The sequence below is a fragment of the Barbus barbus genome (genome assembly GCF_936440315.1).
Source record: "Barbus barbus genome assembly, chromosome: 43".
Classification (NCBI taxonomy): Eukaryota; Metazoa; Chordata; class Actinopteri; order Cypriniformes; family Cyprinidae; genus Barbus; species Barbus barbus.
Window position 1 is genome coordinate 11,037,620 of NC_136721.1, and position 21,787 is coordinate 11,059,406.

The window sequence follows — 21,787 nt, forward strand, 5'->3', positions numbered from 1 at the left end:
GCACGAGGACTGGGATTGGGAAACGCTGCCTTAGACTTCCAGTTCAGAGTGCAACCTTTGTTTTTAAAAATCTAATTCAGAATTCCAAAAATGTTTTCAAGTTCGTACGAAATGAACATTCACTTTATCTATTTTGATAATGCATTTACCTTATTGTGTATATGTATGTGTGTATATGTGTGTGTATGTGTGTGTGTATGTGTGTGTGTATGTGTGTGTATATGTGTGTGTATATGTGTGTGTATATGTGTGTGTATATGTGTGTGTATATGTGTGTGTATATGTGTGTGTATATGTGTGTGTATATGTGTGTGTATATGTGTGTGTATATGTGTGTGTATATGTGTGTGTATATGTGTGTGTATATGTGTGTGTATATGTGTGTGTATATGTGTGTGTATATGTGTGTGTATATGTGTGTGTATATGTGTGTGTATATGTGTGTGTATATGTGTGTGTATATGTGTGTGTATATGTGTGTGTATACGTGTGTGTATACGTGTGTGTATACATATACGTATACATGTGTGTATACATATACGTATGTATATGTATGTATGTGTGTGTGTATATATATATATATATATATATATATATATATATATATATATATATATATATATACATACATACATACATACATATATACACACACACACACACACACACACACATATATATATATATATATAAATAAGTTTATTTATTTTTATTTTTTTTAATCAGAACACAGTTTTTGTACTTTTGAACTGCTTCTTTCATGAAATATTGTGTCTGGTGTAATCCAACAAAAAAAATAATTAAAACGTCTGGCTTACAATAATTGATAACTATAAAATGTATTTTACGTGTTTATTGCAAAAATTATAAAATACTATAAATTAGGTTAACTGAATGAATTACTATCTTTAAAAAAATGAATAGTGAATGAAATATTGCTATTTGTACATTATGCTGTCTGAACCTCTAAACATCTCTACTGTACTCGGTAGTAACGTTTTTTTATTGTTCCAGGTGTAGCGCCAACCTGCTTGGCTGGGGATTACAGAGGGCTAATTGGTGTGGGTGATGTATTGTCGGGAGGGTTTAGTAGCCTGCACCCAACAAATTGTCCTTCCATCCCGCCATCCCCATCCAGCCAAGAAGATGGAGATGAGAAGGACCAGGTGGATAATGGGGGTGTGGAGCAACTATCTCAGCAGAGCCCCAATGGGAATGGTCTAGGAGGCTACTCCCCCCTCGGACCTTCAGCTGAGTCTGAGAGTCTGGGAGATGCTCCTCTCAGCCCTCTCATCAAGAGTAGCTTGAGCGAGGAGCTAAGCGAGAACTTGTTGGGCTTGGGCCTTGACCCTGTCACTTTTGCTCCTGGTGCTGAGCACCCAGGCAGCCGCACCGGGGTAGCCCTGGCTGCAGGGTCCACTGACAGCTGCTTCAGTGGAGGTGGAGCGGCCACAGACAGAGAGACTCTTAGTACAGTCAGTAGCTACCGCAGTGAGAAAACAGACTCAACCCAGCTTGAGAGCCCTTCGCTGGGCCAGACGCATAAACCCGTGTCTAACACTCCTTCTACAGCTTTGCCTCAGGGTAAAGGCCCCTATCAGCAGCCTGGAGATGTGCTTCAAGGTGGTAGTGACACGGATGACCTGTCAGACAGCGTGCTGCTACGATCACCCTCCAAAGAGCTCTCCTCTGGGCAGGGCCTAGACCGAACTCTGGTGGAGGGAGAGGACCTTCCCCCTTTGCCTATGGACATTGCACAGCCCTCCTTGCAGGACTCATCACCGTCAAGCAGCGGGCCTTCTGAGACCTGCGATCTTGATGGTGGCATCCCCATCCCCCCTCTTCCTCCTCCACGCCAGGCTAGCTCTGTACCGTCAGGGTTGGCACTGGGCTTGGTCTGCTCAGAGCCCGCTCTGCCGGTCTCTGCCCCGTCCTACCTCCTAGCAGAGCCGCCGTCTCTGCAAGCGCAGCAGCAGGTAGTGCGGCCTAAAGATCTGAAGCTGCTACGTGCCGGTGGCAGTGTGGGTCATCGACCTGGTCGCAGGAAAGCTCCCCGCAAACGGGGCGCTGCTGGCAGTAGCAGTTTTGACTGTGGCTCCTACCGCTGGCACCACAACCGTGGTCAACACAGAGACTACATCCCTGTACGCAGTCGGCTGGGTGCCAAAGCCTACAGCGAGAGCTTGTTTGAGGACTCCAGCGATGAAGATGACGGCAGCGACATGAGTGCTGGCTCTAGTCTTGGATCTCAACGTCGCTTCAGCTCTGATGACGAAGATGATGATGACGACGATTCTAGCTCCTCTACCTCCTGCTATTCCCCCGATTTGGCAAATACCGGCATCGCTTCCCAACCTGTCCCCCCTCAACTACCTAGCCCTGGAGATGGGGAGGAGCCTGACACAGTAGTACCCTCCCATTCTCGCAGTGCTCAGCGCTCAGCCAGCACAGCCAGTGCCAAGACTCATGCCAGAGTGCTCAGCATGGATGGGGCCGGTGGAGGCTCCAACAACACAGGGATCCTTGCGTCTACGATGCTACCTTTACCCCTTTCTTCTACCCCTGCCCCACGTCCACTCATCATCTCTAAATCAGATCTGGAGGCTCGGACAGTGCACTCTGAGGGCTTCTCCAGGGCTCACCATAGGTTAGACTCCCTTGGAGGCTCCTGGGCTGGGAACCAGACAAGCTGGAGGGCAGGAGAGCTGCTGGAAGAGGGGGCAGTAGGAGGAGGTGAACAGATTAATTCTTAATATTTCATATTTAGAGCCTGGAATTTCGTGATTTGTGGTGTTGCTCTTATTCTTATTATCTGTTGTAGTGAATATTTAATGTTTTTTCTTTTATTAAAACTGTTGCTATTTGCCCATGCAGCCCCAGAGGAGGGAAGTAAACGTGACTCTGTGAGCAGTGTGAAAAGGACACAGGCCATTCGCAGGCGTCATAATGCTGGTAGTAACCCCACCCCACCCCCTTCTGCCATGGGCTCCCCTCCGAGTCTTCAAGACCTTCAGAGAGTCCGCACTTCCTCTCACTCCCGCACCCGAACGCTCCCCTCTGCTCTGCACTTTGCTGCCTCATCCTTGCTGCTGCTTCCCCGCAGCGGTGTTCACGAGGCATCCACCTTCGATGACACCTCAGAGGGAGCTGTGCACTACTTTTATGATGAGAGCGGTAAAGAACAGTTTGTTTCAGTGACACTGATTTAAATCTTGCTTAGTTGTGGTTGTTTCTTCAATTAAAATGATCTAATTTCAGGAGTAAAGAGGTCTTATACTTTTGGGCCTGCTGGTGGAGGATATGAGGACCCAGTCCAGTAAGTCTAAAAACCTTTACCATTGGGGTGATATTCAACAGTCTCCCAGTGTTTGACCCCTTTTTCTTGGCTCAGGGAGCGAGAGCGACAGTCGCAGTCCTCTAGCTTTACCTCCACTGATGTCCAGGAGGTGGCGCCAGTGCTGTCCATGCTGCAGCCCAGACCGGTGGTCCTCCAGGGCATGCAGGTCCGCGGGGTGCCTCTGGATATGCCAGAGGTGAGGCTTAACTCTTCAGAATCATCAATACACATTCCATTTCAATCCTCCTGACTGCATTGATGTTTTTCTCTTTGTAGTTTGACTTAGATCATGAGTCCCCTCACGAATCCCAGGAGAACACACTGATGATTGAGGAAAAGGCCAAGCCTAAACAGTATTACCGTTTCTGGGTGCTGCCGGGGAAATGGCTAAGAGTTCGTTACGACAGGCTTGCTTTGCTAGCCTTACTGGACAGGAACCGACGTGTAGGGGAGAATGTGTTTGCGGTGGTGTTGGCTAGCTTAGTGTCGTTCCTTGGCTTCCTGTTGCTTCTCCAGGGCTTCTTTAGGGACATCTGGGTATTCCAGTTCTGCCTAGTCATTGCCAGCTGTCAGTACTCATTGCTAAAGGTCAGTGTGAGCATTTTTGGAATGGCCTATTTGTGTTTGTTTTAGCATTGTGTTAGTGTTTTCAGGTGTTGGCATCTCTTGATAATTGTACAGTCTTCACACACCCTGATAGTGGTGTTGTTTCTGTTAATCAGATTTTTTTTTCCTCCCTTTTCTGTTTCAGAGTGTGCAGCCCGATGCAGCATCTCCGATGCATGTGAGTATATGACTGTTTGTCTGTCTTTTCTTGGACCCGCCTAGCTGAAATTAAACAGAAATTAATTTAATGTGGTCTTCATTGCAGGGCCATAACTGGATCATAGTGTACAGCCGACCAGTGTATTTCTGCTTGTGTTGTATGCTGATCTGGATATTTGACCTGGTTGGCCACTCGGACAGTATGAGGCCTTTCACCCTCTACGGGGTCACCTTCTTCTCCGCACACTTTCTGCTCTGCGCTAGAGACATGCTCATAGGTCTGCTCACTCGCTGTTAAACCTTTCTTAATTGAGTTGTGCAAAATATAATAGCCTAATAATTCATACGTTTTCCTTTGCAGTGTTCACCCTCTGTTTTCCCATCATCTTCCTGTTTGGGCTTCTACCTCAGGTCAACACGTTCCTCATGTGTTTGTTGGAACAGGTGGACATGCACATTTTCGGTGGAACCGGTGAGATCTGCGTTATACTTTACTAATGCTATAGCAGTAACACTTTACAATAAGGTTAACATCAATACATAAACAATGATCAGTATTTTTATATAATGTTTACAAATGGAACTTTATTCTGAAGTGTTACTACTGTAACTATGATGGATCTGTCTGGTACAGCAAGGTCCTTGCAACTCCAAGGTCATGGAGTGATTCCCAGGGAGCTGGCATATTGTACATCCCTGCACCACAAGTGTCTTGTCATTTGTGTTTTTCAGCAACCACAAGCCCCCTGTCTTCAGTCTATAGTCTGTTGCGCAGTATATTGGTGGCGGCTCTGGTTTATGGATTTTGCCTTGGTGCCATCAATGTAAGTGGGAATCTGTTTGTCACTTTCACAGTAGAACTGTGCTTATTGGTGCTTCCATTATTCATTTTATGTGTTTGTGTATGTGTAGGCTCCGTGGGGAGAGGCACATGTCCCGGTGCTCTTCTCTGTGTTCTGTGGCCTCCTCCTGGCATTGTCGTATCATCTGAGCAGGCAGAGCAGCTACCCAACCATCCTCTGGTCAGCGTCACCATACATTCATAATTTTCCAGGCATCTTAATGCACCAACAGCTCTGTGATCGACATCTAAACTTCTATGTTTTTTACACTGTTCTCTGGACAGGTCTCTGGTCTGCTCCAAGTTCTTCCCAGAGCTGGAGAGCCGAACACCAGAAGAGCCCCCATTAGAGATTAAAGACCCTCTCCCAGAGAAATTGCGCAACTCTGTGGTAAGAGCACTCTCCATTTGCATTCATCTTTTGTTAAATAGGAGTTCCAATGGCTTTTAAATGGCTCTCTTCTCTCTGACTCTGCAGAAAGAGACTCTTCACTCAGATTTGGTCATGTGCCCTCTTATGGCCATTATCACCTTCGCCATTAGTGCCAGCACCGTCTTTATTGCTCTGCAGGTCAGTAGCAAGTTTATTTTCGTAAACGAAAACGAAAATGATTGATGAAAAAAATGTTTCTTAAACTGAAATAAAATAAAAATGACCAAATATTTGAAAAACTAAAACGACACGAAATTAACAACAGTTATTGAAAAACTAACTGAAATAAAATAATTAACAAAAATAAATCACAGTTTTCGTATTACGTTATTATTACGTTCTCACCCCTTGGCGGAAAAATATAGCCTATGAACTTTGACTGTTTAAGGAAAGACCTGTAAATGGCGCATCATGTGCATGGGGTTATCTGCCGGAGAGACGCAAAGCGGTTTAAAGCAGAGTCTTGCACGGACATTTATTTTCATATTAAATAATTCAACACACCATTAGATATGACATTAAGCACAACTTGTGTAGATTTATTTAGTAAAAAGGCCTGACTGCTTCTTTGGTGTATATTTGTATACTTTTACCATCTAATCAATCTTAGCATGCGTTAATTTTGTGTCGCTAAATATTTGCCTTACAAATTATGCTTACTAATTAAGTCTTTCTTTGGCCTTCGCTCTGGAAGTGATCTGTTGATTCCGCTAAACTTTAATTAAAACTGAAACTAAACTATAAGAAAACTAAATAAAAATGTTCACAAAATAAAAACTAAACTAAAACTAGCAAAAATATGAATGAAACAAATAAAAACTACGTAAATTGTTAAAATAAAACAAATTTAAAAATTCAAAACTATAATAACCTTGGTCAGTAGGCCATCTAGTATGTGATTTTGAGTATGATAATAGTCTCATTGTGAGAACTAGTCCTCATCCAAAGACTGAACATAATTTCTAGTCTTGTAAAGTCTAGGTCATTGTAACATCTGTTCGTTCAAAGTTTTTATTTTTTGTAAATTGCTGCCTTGGTTTTAATGTGTTTTCTGCACTGCTCTTCAGCCTGCTCTCAGTTTTGTCCTGTACATCTTGGCTGGGGTGGTGGGGTTCTTCACACACTACCTCCTACCTCAGCTTCGCAAACAGCTGCCCTGGTTCTGCTTGGCCCACCCTGTGCTGCGCTCCAGAGAATACAGCCAGTTTGAGGTCCGAGGTGAGTAGTCAAAGCTACATGCACAAACTTATGTCTGAATGTGTGAACAAGTGTGATGGACTGATCCCTCTCTGTCTCAGATGCTGCTCAGCTAATGTGGTTTGAGAAGCTGTATGCTTGGCTGCAGTGTGTGGAGAAGTATTTCATCTACCCGGCTGTAGTACTCAACTCCCTCACCACTGAAGCTCACACTGTCAGCCAAAACCCTGACAAACCTGGAGCCTAGTAAGAACAAGAACATCCAGAGTCCTAGTGTAGAATAAAGCACAGCACTAGCTGAAGTTGAATTCAAGGTTTTCAATGTGGTCTCAGACTTTAGATTTTAGACATGGGCAGTGACGACATCTTTTATTTGTTTTTCTTTAGTGGCCGTGCTCTATTCATCTCAGTGGCTGGAATGAAGCTGCTTCGTTCGTCCTTCTGTGTCCCATCTCAGCAGTATGTCACTCTGTGCTTCACTGCCCTCTTCTTCCAATTCGACTACCCGCGCTTTTCACAGACCTTCCTCCTCGACTACTACTGCATGTCCATCCTCTTCAGCAAGGTCTGAGCATATATCCACATCTCTCTTAGATGCCTTTAAAAGACCCAAATTCATTTTGTGTAACATTTTGTATCTGTCCCTTAAGTCCACTTATAATGTTGTACAAGGGTTCTCATCATAATCTAGTTTACGTCTATACAGTGGTGTGAAAAAGTGTTGGCCCCCTTCCTGATTTTTATATTTGTTTTGCATGTTTGTTACACTTTAATGTTTCAGATCATCAAACAAATTTAAATATTAATCAAAGATAACACAAGTAAACACAACATGCAGGTTTTGAATGAAGTTTTTTATTATGTGTAAACATAATTGTATGTGTAAACATACTTGGCCAATAAAGCTTATTCGGATTCTGATTCTCATTTATTATGAAGGGAAAACAAACATGGCCCTGTGTGAAAAAGTGCTTGCCCCCTAAACCAAATAACTGGTTGGGCCACCCTTAGCAGCAACAACTGCAATCAAGCGTTTGCGATAACTTGCAATGAGTTTGTTACAGCGCTGTGGAGGAATTTTGGCCCACTCAACTTGGCAGGATTGTTGTAATTCAATCACATTGGAGGGTTTTCGAGCATGAACCGCCTTTTTAAGGTCATGCCACAGCATCTCAACAGGATTCAGGTCAGGACTTTGACTAGGCCACTCCAAAGTCTTCATTTTGTTCATTCAGAGGTGGATTTGCTGGTGTGTTTTGGATTATTGTCGTGCTGCAGAACCCAAGTTCGCTTCAGCTTGAGGTCACGAACAGATCACACAGGACCATGTGGGTTTGGATTTTGTTTTCCCTTCATAAAAGAAACCCTTCACTTAAAAACTGCATGTTGTGTTTACTTGTGTTATCTTTGATTTAATATTTATATTTGTTTGATGATCTGAAACATTAAAGTGTGACACACATGCAAAAAAATCAGGAAGGGGACCAACACTTTTTCACACCACATACGCTATCATTCAAAAGTTTGTGGTTGGTCAGATTTTTTATTTAAGTCTCTTATGTTCACCATGTCTGCATTCATTTGATCACAAATACAGTAAAATGTTATTCAAATAAATAACTTTTTTTTCTATTTTAATATTTTAAAATGTAATTTATACCTGTGATGGAAAAGCTGAATTTTCAGCAGCCATTACAGTCTTCAGTCTCACATGATCCTGCAGAAATCATTATAATATGCTGATTTGGTGCTCAAAAAACATTTCTTATGTTAAAAACAGCTGTTCTGTTCTGGAAACTATCTTTTTTTTTTTTTTTCATCTTTTACAAAATGGAAGTCCTTTGCAACATTATACATGTTTTTACTGTCACTTTTGATCAGTTGAATGCTTCCTTGCTGAATAAAATTATTAATTTCTTTAAAAAGAAAAAAATCTGACCCCAAACTTTTGAACAGTGTATAAACGAGCAGTTTTTTTTTGTTTTTTTTTATACAAATTAAAATTGGCATGAGGAAAGCATTTACTATATGCAAGTCATATAACTGGCCACCATTTCTTTTAAGGGTTTCACCATTATTAATCAATTTTTATCTTCACTTGTTAAATCTAAATGGTTCTGGTGAAACTGTTATTGCAAAAGACAAATATTAATTTTATGAAATGTTTAGGATATAGTTGCATAATGTATACATGTGACATTTTTAAAGGTTTGAATGTACTGTGTAACTTACACTCTTACTGGAGTGTGATTTGTAAAGCTAAAGCTGAAGACTGATGTTGCTGTCATCTCTCCTGTGTGTGAGCAGCTGTGGGATCTGCTGTATAAGCTGCGTTTTGTGCTGACCTACATTGCACCTTGGCAGATCACATGGGGTTCTGCTTTCCATGCCTTTGCTCAGCCATTCGCCGTTCCCCGTATCTTTTTCCGGCATTACTCACACAGACCTGAATGCTGATCTCATAACTTTTACCTGTACTTGTTAATTTGAGCCCAATGGTACAGCTGTACAACTGGTTTTACATGTTCCTCCTCAGCTCCTTTAGGTGGTTTTCACATTTGGTTCATTTGCTTGGTCTATAACTATTTTTTGTCAGAAATAAACAAGTGTGTGTATATTAGGGATTGGCAAGATTCCCTGATTCGCTCGGTGCATCGGCATAAAAAGTTAACAATTTGATGCATGGGTTTAAAAAGTGTGCATTGGCTACAAGTTGGCATTTATATATCGCGATGCATCGTTTCTAACATATTTGCATCGGTAAAAAACAATATTTATATAATTACTAGTGGATGCACTGTACTTTTATTATTTAGAAAGTGACCAATAATTTATATGCAGATTGATTTTTGTTTCTTGTATCTTATAGCCATTAAAATATATAAATTTTCTTTCTTTTTTTATATTATTTTATTTACTTTTTTTAATTCAGTGATTTTAACTTTTAATTTTTATGCTTTAAAGATCCGTTTTAGATTGTAATGTTCTGCTATCTGTTCTGCAAACTATAAAAGGTACAGCTGTCATAAAACCAGAGAAAAAGGCTGCATGGCCAGAAACTGAAAAAAGTGTCAAATAATAGTATGCGAGAGAGCGGTAATATCATTGCATTCCTATTGGTCAGTGTTAAAGGAACTCTGCTTAGTCTGACAGTAAGCCTGCTTTAGACCAGGTTAGTTTCCCAGCATAGGTTCCCACTGTGGTTAAGCTTGATCTTGGCCTATGTTAAATTTGCTGTATGGAAACAAATCATTTGACCGTGAGTCAGACTAACTTAAATAAGCCTGGCTTATTTGGATAACTTGTTTTATGAAACAGGCCATGAGGCAATAAAAGTGATCATATTTTCTCCATTGCATCGAATAGCATTGTGTTGAATCGAATCAAAATCGGATCGCACAGCATCATAACGGGCGAATCGCATTGTTTCGGTAGCTGCTTCATATGTACCTTTTAATGTATCGTATCGTTGGCTATGCATCGAGATGCATATCGTATCGGCCTGATAAGATGCACATCCCTAGGATACCTATATAGTTTATCATCAAAATAAATGCCCCTTAACTCCAGTTTTGCTTTCAGACTCAGCAATGCTGTTTGTACAAGCTGTGTTTTCAGCTCTCTTTTCCACTCCTCTCAACCCTGTGCTGGGCAGTGCTGTTTTCGTTACTTCATACACCCGACCTGTGAAGTTCTGGGAGCGAGACTACAAGTAAGCCTTCAGAAATTTTGAGCAGATGTCAGCCGCATTGTTTGTTTTTGTTAATTCAGTCTTAGCAGAAACTGTTTGAAGACGTGACATGAAGCCTTAAATACCATTTTCTCTTTCAGCACCAAACGGGTGGATCACTCCAACACACGTCTGGCCACACAGCTGGACCGCAACCCTGGTACGTGATATTGTATCTGAGTTACACAGACCTTTCATCTGTGTACTGTCTTCTTAATCTATCCTCTCATCTCCCCTTATCTCTCGCTTGGATAGGTGCTGATGATAACAACTTGAACTCTATCTTCTACGAGCATCTGACGCGCTCTCTGCAGCACTCACTGTGTGGGGACCTTTTGCTGGGCCGCTGGGGAAACTACAGCACCGGAGACTGCTTTATCCTGGCCTCCGACTACCTCAACGCTCTTGTACACATCATTGAGATCGGCAACGGCCTTGTCACTTTCCAGCTCAGAGGTTTGGAGTTCAGAGGTGAGCCAACAGGAGAGGGACTGGAACAAAATGCAGCACTGTTTTCCAGAATACACTACATGACTTTTAAAGGGGTCATCGGATGCCCATTTTCCACAAGTTGATATGATTCTTTAGGGTCTTAATGAAAAGTCTATAACATACTTTGGTTAAAATTTCTCAATGGTAGTGTAAAAAACACCCTTTTTAGTCCATATCGCTTTAAATGCTAATGAGCTCTACTGACCCTGCCCCTCTCATCTGTTGGGTAACGAGCAGACTGTAAACTTTAGCCACGAAACTGGCTAAATAGCACATTATTAGGAAAGGCGATTTGTAAAGATTCATCAAAAAACCTTATACTCGCTTCTTCTGGAGGTGAAGCTCGATTTAGGCAGATCGTAGATCGGCACATTCCCTTCTAAAATGAAAGTAACATTAATCCTCTGCGTCTTCAGCGGCTCAGATGTCAGGAGTTAATGACAACTGCTATATTCATTATTACATCCAACAACAGAACACCTCAATCACATAATCGGAGACATTCTTGTCTTCCCCTGCACTGGAGTCGACACTGGACAGCTCACTCAGGGTGGGTCTAAGGTAAGACGGCCTTGTCAATCAACTATCATCGGAGCGGCCTGTGCAGAACTACGTCATTCTGACAGGAATCTCAGAACAGTCTGATTTGAGAGAGGGGATTTTAAAATATGGATAAAAAACAAAAAAAACAATGTGTGGACTTTTATCATTATAGGATGGATGTGTACACACACTTCCAACACACATTTATGTTCAAACAACTTCATTCAAAGTAATTCAAATTGAATTAATAGAATTGAAGTCAAGTGAATTTTGCATCCGATAACCCCTTTAAAACACTAGGGCCCGGTTTCTTAGACAGGGCTTAGCCTAAACCAGGATTAGGCCATAGTTCAATTAGGACATTTAAGTAATTTTTTTTTTTTTTTATAACTTCCAACACGATACAAAACAGAAACATACACACGCTACCAGATATACAAAAGAGAATACGAAAACAAAATTATACATAAGATGACAAACAGAGCATTGCATCACCGATCGAAATTAAAAATAAAATCTGGGGAGAATACATGAATCGTCTATACACCTCTAAGAAAACTATGTCATACCAAACCGCAGAATGTCACAGGTAGAAGCATTTATGCAATTCAGGTAAGGTGTCCATATACGATTAAATGCTTCTGTTGTAGAATGAATAATACAGGTCAAGAGTTCCAGAGGAATAATCTCCCTAGTAATTGAATGCCAGCCTTTGATGGAGGGAGGCTTGTCACTGATCCAAGACATCAGTAGATTCTTCCTGGCAGCAAAAGTTTTCAAATTTATTAGAAATAAGCTTACAGGGAAAACCCAAAAGAAGTGACAAAGGATCCAGCTCCAGATCCAAACCAAAGATGTTCTTTAATTGAGCCACAACTCTGGACCAATAAGCCTGAATCATGTGACAGTTCCATATGCAATGAATATAATCTCCTATATTAGACTTACACTTAGGGCAGAGTGGCGAGTGAGTTGCATTGTATTTGTCTTAAGTGTTATATGAATTCTATGTAAAATTCTTAGCTGAATGGCTCTTGCCCTATTACAAACTGAGAGCCTGTTAGCTTGGAGCCAGACTGTCTCCCATTCCTCTTCTGGAATAACCACCCCCAGCTCACTTTCCCAAGTCAGTTTTAAATATGAAGTGCTGACTGCACCATAAGAGCATAGAGCTTTATAGAAAAGGGAAATCAACTTGTATGGAGGAGGGTTCAGAAGGATTTCCTCAATAACTGAAAAAGAGTATTTAGATGTAAGTGTAGTATTTTTGAATATGTAATCTCTAATTTGCAAAAATCTAAAAAAGTGCTGTCTAGGCAGATTATATCTTGAAACTAAGTTATCGAAAGACACTAGGGATCCTTCCTCAAACAAGTCCCCCATCCTACATATACCAAGAACAGCCCATGACTTAAAACCTGAGTCTGTAGTACTTTGCAGGAACTCTGGATTATTCAAAATTGGGGAGGTTATGTCGCACCTGCCTTCCAGCCTTCGAATAGCACGCCATGCCTTGAGAGTATTGCGTACTAGAGGACTATTACACAGAGTTCTGCTAAGCTTTGAGTTATGAACAAATAATAGGTTTTGTAAGGGGCAACTGGACTGTGAGGATTCGATATCAAGCCACACTGATGTAGAGTCTTCAATAAGCCATTCATTAATAAATCGAAGTTGGCAAGCCAACTGATATAATCTAATATTTGGGAGGTCCAAGCCACCCTTTGCACTAGAGAGCTGAAGTTTCGATAATTTCAATCTGGGTTTCCTTTTGCTCCAGATAAATGAATTTAGCCACCCATTTAACTCTTTTATAGCCTTATTGGACAGTAAAACAGGGATCATTTGCATTGGATACAGTAAACGGGGCAGGACATTCATTTTTATCAGAGCCACCCTCCCCAGCCAAGACAGAGGGAGAGCCATCCACCTGTTCAAATCATCACGGATTTTCCCTAGCACTGGTGTAAAATTGGCTTTGTACAATTGCTTGAAAGTAGGGGTTACATGTATACCCAAATAATCAAAACCATCTTCAGAGCATTTAAAGAGAGAGGAGGGAGACTGATTTGTAGACTTCTTATTACCTAAAAACATGGCAACTGATTTAGAAAAATTAATCTTGTACCCAGAGAATTGCCCAAACTCCTGAATAAGGTCTACAATTTTTGGCACAGACACCTCGGGATCTGAAAGAAAGAGCAGCACATCGTCCGCATATAAAGAGATCTTGTGCTGCCTACCTCCCAGAGACAACCCCGACACAGCTGCCCTCCTGTCTTATCATCTGAGCAAATGGCTCTATTGCTATTGCAAAAAGCAATGGGGAGAGGGGGCAGCCCTGTCTGGTACCCCGAAAATAAAGGAAAATTGTCAGATCTGTGACCATTAGTAATGACCGCAGCAAGAGGATCCGTATAGAGTATTCACACCCACTTTATAAGGCATTCTCCAAGGCCAAATTTTTCTAAGGTGTAAAATAAGGCCAGTCAACAGAATCAAAAGCTTTCTCTGCGTCTAGAGACAAAATAAGAGAATTAAAACTCAAATTATGGGAAAGTTCAATAATATTTAGTAGCCGCCTAACATTGTGGGCGGAACTTCTCCCTTTAATAAATCCTGTCTGATCTTCGTTAATAATAAATGCTAGAACCTTCTCCAATCTTAGTGCTAAAATTTTTAACAATTTAAAATCTGAGTTTAACAATGCAATGGGCCTATAGGAACTGCAATTCTCTGGGTCCTTGCCTTTTTTTAATATAAGATAAATATTTGCTTCACGAAGTGAAGAGGGCAAACTATCAGTCAAAAATGAATGATTAAGCATGGCTAAGAGGGTCTAACCGCACATGCTCAAATTCTTTATACAATTCACATGCAAGACCATCCGGTCCAGGTGATTTACCAGATTTTAAACTATGGAGTGCGATTACAGCTTCCTCTCTTGTGATAGGAGCATTGAGAAATTCCCTCTGTTCCTCAGAGACAACAGGAAGAGACAAGCGATCAAAGAATGATACCATAGAATTATGTCTTTGAAAAGAATAATTAGACTGATATAGCATAGAATAAAATTGTTTAAAAGTATTATTTATAATGTATGAATCGAAAGATTCCACTCCATTAAGATCGACTATAGAAGTAATGAATTGTGAATCCAATTTTGATTTTGTTAAGTGGGCTAGGTATTTACTAGGTTTATTACCCCATTTGTACAACTTCTGTTTTGAGAATAAAATATTTGAGTGAGATTGAGTAAGCAATGAGTTTAAAGAAACCCGCACGGTACTTATTTTTTCTAAGGAAGCAAGTGAAGGATCATTCAGATAGCAGTATCAGTGGCAGTATTTAACGCTGACTCTAGGTGTTTTTGTTTTTCTAATTGTTTCTTTTTTTTTTTAAGTGAAATATGAAATAGAGAGGCCTCTGATGTATGCTTTACAGGTCTCCCAGAGAAGTGAGGGATTATCTATGGATGCTGAATTAATAGAAAAGAATATCTTAAACTCTGAATTAAAGTATGAGAGAAATTTATCATCTTTGAGCAACAGAGTATTGAATCTCCAATGTCTAGCTGGTCTTATAAACCCCTTCACACAGACATCTAGTACAACTGTAGCATGATCAGAAATAATGATATCTCCTATGTAAATGTTAGAAATTGTTTGCATCAGAGCCTTAGGAACAAAAAAGTAATCAATCCTAGAGTGACAATTATGAGGATTAGAGAAAAAGGTAAATTTCTTCTGATAAGGATTGAGAGTACGCCAAACATCCATATATCCTAATTCCTTACAAAGTGCAGAAAGAGCTTTAGATTGTTTGGTGACGATAGAATTCCTGGGGGGGAATCTGTCCAATAAAGAATTTAATAAACAGTTAAAGTCCCCTCCGATAATAGCCAATCCAGACGAAATCTCTTTAAAATCAAAAAAAGCTTTTGAAAGAAATTCTGAGGAGTAATTTGGGGGACAATATAAATTTAAAAGTGAGATCTCCTCTCTATTCAAAGTTCCTTTAATAATAATATATCTTCCAAATTTATCCTTAATATTATCTGTAACTCTAAAAGGTATCTTTTTATTAATTATAATAGCTACCCCTCTGCTGGTTTTTGTAAAAGATGAGAAATGAATCTGACCAATCCATTTGTTTTTGATACAAGAAACTCACTTGAGTGACAGTGAGCATTTGAATCTGAGCAATATCTATATTCTCCTTACAGAGTTGTGTAAAAACTTTCCGTATCTTTATTTGCCCATGTAGACCCCTTACGTTCCAAGTACAAAGTCTTAAGTTACTGACAGCCAAAACATACACCAAAAAGTAAATGAATCAGGTAGTGTTCTCCCCCCGTCAGACATCTTTATGATCAACGCCCTGTCATTGCATTCAAAAAGCAGTGTGTATCTCAAAGTATGAGAGTGAACAAAAACACATATCAGAACAAGCCAAACTGGCAACATGGGAAAAAGAAGAAAAAATATGAGAAAATAATAAAAAAATCAAAAAAGGAAAAGAAAAACAAAATGGGGGACAATTCCCCTTATCTCTTAGGGGACAAATCCTCACCTCGGAATCCAACAAGTTAACCTCTCACTGTAACTCCAGTAACAGAGGCTCAGAAGAAATAGACATCCATGAAAAGTCTTTTAAGAACCACCCACCCGATACAAACGAAAGTTATAAAAACAACCCCTTATCACTCAATATAAAGGAACAATAATAATAATAAAGTACTCAAGCCCCGACTCGAATTGCTACATATAAAAGTACAGGCAAACAGTACGTGAAAGCAATTTAGTTCAGCACCCGCCTATCATACGGCAGCAAGAAGATCAGGTATTGGAGCTCGATCCATTCTTGTCCAAATACTGTGAAACTGCAGCCACCGTCTCGAAAACTTTAGAAGTGTTTCCAATAGACACCCGTAGCTTGGCCGGATACAGCATCGCGTAGCGGGCGCCCATCTCTCGAAGTCGCTGTTTAACTGCGTTGAATTCCTTACGCCTCCGTATCACTGAAGCAGAGAAATCCTGGTAAAATGACACCTTGTTGTCATCGTACCGCAAACCTCCATCCTCCGACAGCCTCCTGCTGGCGTCAAGAACCCTTTGCTTGTCTCCGTAGTTATGGAAACGAATGATTAGCGGCTGCTGTCTGTCCTTTCCACCCGGATTTGGAGCCAACGTACGATGCGCCCTCTCAATCTTAACGTGACCGCCCTTAGCATGCAAGTTTAGAAATTCGGGGATCCACGTTTGGAGAAAGGCAACAGCATCAGTACCCTCCACCTCTTCACGAAGGCCTAGAATTCGAATGTTTTTACGCCGGCCTCTGTTTTCCAGATCGTCGATGTGTTCATTTAGCATAGCGACTTGTTTTTTGAGGGTGAATACACGAGCTTGCGCATCCTCCGAAGATGCCTCTGCCGCCATTATTCTCCGTTCCGCCTCGTCTAGCCGATGAGTTGCGGTCTCCAGTTGTTGAGTGTGGTTATGCACAGTTTCTGCTAGCGGGCCCAGTTTCTCGTCTATTGCGCTGGAAATTTTCTCCGTCATAATTTCAAGTGCTTTTGCAAGCGCCGGACTAAGTTCGGGTTCACTATAAGCTTCACCCGAGCTATGCTTGGGCTCCTCGGCCGCTGCGTCCGCGGTCGGATCCTTTTTTCCAGTTTTCTTAGCAGGTCTTGGCATCTTCGGCAAAGATTGCGACCAAAAAGTCTCTAGTGACATGCTACACAAGTTTTGTAACCGAAGTCAATGGTTTGCGTTCCCCATTTAGAAATAAAGGAGGTAAAATGAGTGAGTGGCGCAAGAGCCTCTAAAATACACTACCGCTTCCAAGCCGCCATCTTCGGCCCCCATTTAAGTAATTTTTATAAACATGCCTTAGAAAAAACATTACTGGTGTGCATCTTAAGACAAAACAAAGGCACTGACATGTTTTAAGATCAGTCAGTGTAAGTTTCTTTCAGTTGAATCAGCTCAGCTTTACATTTTAGTCTAGGACTAGGCTTAAGCCTTTTCTGTGAAACCGGGGGTAGGTGTCATAAGCTTGCCAACTTTGTAAATGGTTAGAGACAAAAGCACTAAACGACTGAGGATCACATGCTAGCTGACCTTTTAAGTTGCTCTGGACACAACAAACTTGCACAGAGATATGCTTTGTAGCTAGGAGGTACATGTCAAATTAAATTGTTCTAAAATTGGCTTAAAATATCAGAATATCAGAGTCTGTGCCTGTTATACACAGTGTGATTTTCTGTGAAATCTGTCAACACCAACTGGCCAAAATCTACTGGCTCTGACTTTCGCCAACTAGTGTTGCTTCTTCCGGACTGCAAATTGGGAAGATTCTGGGTGCAAGTCATGTAGCGCAGACATCTCAAAACATGATTCATTCTGATTCTAAAATATTATATTGCAGTGACCATTAGTTTTTTTTTAATTCGGAGACTTGGTCAGTTTTATTTGTATGACAGCAAAAAAAAGAACATGGTAGTGAAGTTTATTAATGTGAATAATTTTGTTGCGTAAAATGCTTTCCGATACTTTATAGTTAAATGTTTAGCTGCAACTGATTTGGCTTGAACATGTTTTTTCCTCACTTCAATTTTTTTCTTTTTTCTTGAATGACTGTTTTCAGGAACATATTGCCAGCAGAGGGAGGTGGAGGCGATCACTGAAGGGGTGGAGGAAGATGAAGGCTGTTGCTGCTGTGAGCCAGGTCATTTCCCCCACATGCTCTCCTTCAATGCGGCCTTTGGCCAGCGCTGGTTGGCTTGGGAGGTGGCCGCCACCAAATATGTGCTGGAAGGCTACAGCATTAGCGACAACAACGCAGCGTCCATGCTTCAAGTATTTGACCTGCGCAAAATTCTCATCACATATTATGTCAAGGTCAGTTCCTCTCAGACAAGCGACTCATATAAAACCTCCACTGTCTGAGATGCAGAGCAGTCATCCAAGTTTCTCCTCCTCAGAGTATCATTTACTATGTGACCCGCTCACCCAAACTGGAGGAGTGGTTGGCCAACGAGACAGTGCGGGAAGCGTTGCGGCCCTGCCTCAGCCCTTCCTACGTGGATAGTGACCCCACCTTCAACCTGAACATAGATGAAGACTACGACCACCGTGCTTCCGGCATCACTCCCTCGTCCTTCTGTCTGGTGTACCTCGAGTGGATCAAATACTGCAACAGTCGCAGACAAACGGTATTTTAATGATGGCCTTGCCTTGCTGTTGATAGTTGCTGACTTGGGGTTTGGTTACAAGGGAATCAAACATGTAACTCACTGTGTGTTTTTGTTCTGTCTTCTGTTACAGCCAGTTGAGAGTGAGAAGGATTCCCCTCTGGTCACACTGTGTTTTGGGTTGTGTATTCTGGGCCGTCGAGCTCTGGGCACAGCCTCCCACAGCATGTCAGCCAGGTAAGGGTTTAAACTGATTACAGAAATTGTGCTTAAGCTAACAGCTTAAGCAAAATTATTGTTATCTTATCTTATGTTATTTAAATGTGTTGTGCACCTTTCACATGCAAATATTTTACAGAATAGTGTTTCTACTGCTGCATACCCTAACTTGCAGGTTCTGAGTTTTTAAATACTCCTCTAAGGGGATTCGTATGATTCTTACCAAATTATGCCAAGACATATTAAAAAATAGGGAAACGGAAAGAGTCCTATATCTTCAATTTGATCTAAATCAGACATGGTTGACATGCTCACATGGTTGTGGCTGTTGTGTTTCAGTCATAGCGCCACCAGCTGGCAGCAGGAAGTGTGATGTTAAAATAGTCCTTTTATGTTTACCAGTTTAAATACATTTGCCTTAAATGTATGTTGCAGTGGGGCTGTAGTGCTTGGGCCTGTTTGCATCTATTTTTTTAAATCATATTTCTGTACCTTTTCACTCATATTTCTCGTTACTACTTAATCACTGCTTGTTTGCATGAAATTAAGCTTTTCTCAGCCTTTTGCAATGCTGGGCGACTTTATATCACTGCTGCTTATGAATTGCCATAAATTGCATAACTCTCATTGGCTTCCAGTCACTTAATTGCTACAAATCACTTTGTGAATGCCACTAGAAACCGTTTTTATGGGCAATAGGTCATAAATGTTTATTTAAACGTGATTTTCTTGCTTTGTTATTTTTACTACATTTTTTAGGAGTGGGATTGTTGTAGATGTAAATGCACTGAATATGTTCTTATTCTTATACATTCAGCTTGGAGCCTTTTCTCTACGGCCTTCATGCCCTGTTCAAGGGCGACTTTCGTATCACCTCTCCTAGAGACGAGTGGGTTTTTGCAGACATGGATCTGCTGAACAGGGTGGTGGCTCCAGGTGTACGGATGTCCCTCAAACTGCACCAGGTACAGCTTTGGCATTAATCATCCATCATTGACATTACACTTTAATTAGGTTTCTAGGCCAACACAGTGATACATTCATACCTTGCACTAAAATAGACTTTTGGTGTGGTACAGTGAACCTCACATGGTCTGATGATGATGCAATTATGGAATGGATCTCTGAATTACTTTATTCTCATTAGCCAATTTTTTTTTTTCCGCTTGTTTACTCCACAGGATCACTTCACCTCTCCTGATGAATATGAGGACCCAGTGGTGCTGTACGATGCCATCACTGCTAATGAAGAGAAGATGCTTATCTCTCATGAAGGTGACCCTGTGTGGCGCAGCGCTATCCTGGCTAACATGCCTTCTCTGCTTGCTCTCCGCCACGTTATGGATGACGGAAGTGACGAGTACAAGATCATCATGCTGAACAAACGCTTCCTCAGCTTCAGAGTCATCAAGGTGCTTTGCTGCAGAAGCCTGTTTATAGGCATGTACAATGTATCTTATCGTGGCATTGCCATAACTAATCTCTCTCTGTTGCTTCCTTCAGGTGAACCGAGAGTGTGTGCGCGGGCTGTGGGCCGGACAGCAGCAGGAGCTGGTCTTCCTGCGGAACCGGAATCCTGAACGCGGCAGCATCCAGAATGCCAAACAAGCCCTGAGGAACATGATTAACTCGTCCTGTGACCAGCCCATCGGATACCCTATCTATGTCTCCCCACTCACCACCTCCTACGCCGGGGCACATGTTCAGTTACGTTCTGTCTGGGGAGGCCCCATCAGCCCTCACAACATTTACACCTGGTTCATCAGCAGCTGGGACAGGTCGGGTGGCACATGAGTGCATTTTGCCATGTTAGAGCACATTTTAGGCATTCAGAGATTTTTATTTAAATGCTATCTGTTCTCTTCAGGCTTCAGAAGGGTTGTGGTGCCGGATGTAACAGTGGGGGGAACATTGAGGATTCAGACTGTGGTGGCGGCTCTACCTCCATCAGTAACAACCCTGCAGCTCATCCTCCCCAGAACACATCGTCCAGCATCCCTCAGCCTCATCCCACTACTGTACAGCCCTCAATGGGTACGACATCTGCTTCTCTTGTACTGTTAATGTATCATTCACCTCCAATCAATAAAGCAATGATGTGTGCAGGCTGTAAGTTTCACTTTTCCCTTCCTTTCTCAAGGGACTGACAACCCCGTTGGACCTTCCTGGCCGCTGCATCCCCAGCCCCTCCCACTTGCCCTGCTCAGCCAATCAGAGGGCAGGATGGATGCTGGGCTGGTTAGCTCCTTGCACCGCACCTCTTCCATCCATGGGCTTTTAGGGCAACACCTTTCCAGCTCCCAGCTGTCTTTCAGTAGTTCGGTGGCCCTGCCGCTTGCAGACCGCTTCTGCCCCAGTAGCCTGCAGGACAACCCCAGTCACAGGGCGTCTCAGAGGGGCCTAAGCCTGGGCCAGGGCAGCGGGCTGCCCTATGAGGCCCTGTACAGCAAATGGAGTCTGTCAGGGAGGAAAGGATTCAATGGACCTGCTGTAATGGAAGGGGACGGCTCAGCATCACAGAGCATACGCACACAGGTTAGGACGCATGCTTCCCTTCCAGATCTATTAATGCATAAGATGTACCTCTTCTATGATGGGCATGTTTTAATTTCTGAATTAAACTTGTTTTTTGAGTGGCATATAGTTGATGTCAGGGTGGTACAACTGTCTGGATATCATAAAGAAAAAATCTTCAATCAATACTTTGATTAAAAAAAAATGTAATTAATCAAAATTGACAGTGAAATAAATTCTAAACTAAAAACTATTTTAAATAAATGCTGTTCTTTGAACTTTCTATTCGTCAAAGAATCCTAAAATGCATCATGGTTTTCACTAAAATATTAAGCAGCAGAACTGTTTTGAACTCTGATAATTAAAGAATTGATTCAACGTATCAGATTCAACATATGACACTGAAGATTTGAGTAATGGCTGCTAAAAATTCAGTTTTGCTGTCACAAATAAATTACATTTTAAAATATATTGAAATGGCAAGCAGTTATTTTAAACGGTAATATTTTTCATAATTTATA

General features: G+C 41.6%; 1 protein-coding gene across 1 annotated transcript in view; it reads left to right on the forward strand.

Annotated features, from left to right (window-relative positions):
• LOC306862782 (pecanex-like protein 3) overlaps positions 1–21,787 on the forward strand; it is a 29,411-nt gene that overhangs the window by 4,530 nt on the left and 3,094 nt on the right. Inside the window, exons 6-32 of the mRNA XM_079405768.1 lie at positions 1,015–2,733; positions 2,875–3,174; positions 3,259–3,316; positions 3,392–3,533; positions 3,614–3,925; positions 4,089–4,121; positions 4,209–4,380; positions 4,464–4,574; positions 4,835–4,926; positions 5,015–5,124; positions 5,229–5,334; positions 5,422–5,514; positions 6,444–6,594; positions 6,675–6,819; positions 6,961–7,138; positions 8,881–8,989; positions 10,156–10,285; positions 10,405–10,463; positions 10,559–10,774; positions 17,987–18,240; positions 18,324–18,554; positions 18,667–18,770; positions 19,570–19,717; positions 19,934–20,164; positions 20,256–20,530; positions 20,620–20,786; positions 20,893–21,287. Of these exons, the coding sequence (XP_079261894.1) occupies positions 1,015–2,733; positions 2,875–3,174; positions 3,259–3,316; positions 3,392–3,533; positions 3,614–3,925; positions 4,089–4,121; positions 4,209–4,380; positions 4,464–4,574; positions 4,835–4,926; positions 5,015–5,124; positions 5,229–5,334; positions 5,422–5,514; positions 6,444–6,594; positions 6,675–6,819; positions 6,961–7,138; positions 8,881–8,989; positions 10,156–10,285; positions 10,405–10,463; positions 10,559–10,774; positions 17,987–18,240; positions 18,324–18,554; positions 18,667–18,770; positions 19,570–19,717; positions 19,934–20,164; positions 20,256–20,530; positions 20,620–20,786; positions 20,893–21,287 (6,041 nt within the window). The remainder of the gene's footprint in view (positions 1–1,014; positions 2,734–2,874; positions 3,175–3,258; positions 3,317–3,391; positions 3,534–3,613; positions 3,926–4,088; positions 4,122–4,208; positions 4,381–4,463; positions 4,575–4,834; positions 4,927–5,014; positions 5,125–5,228; positions 5,335–5,421; positions 5,515–6,443; positions 6,595–6,674; positions 6,820–6,960; positions 7,139–8,880; positions 8,990–10,155; positions 10,286–10,404; positions 10,464–10,558; positions 10,775–17,986; positions 18,241–18,323; positions 18,555–18,666; positions 18,771–19,569; positions 19,718–19,933; positions 20,165–20,255; positions 20,531–20,619; positions 20,787–20,892; positions 21,288–21,787) is intronic.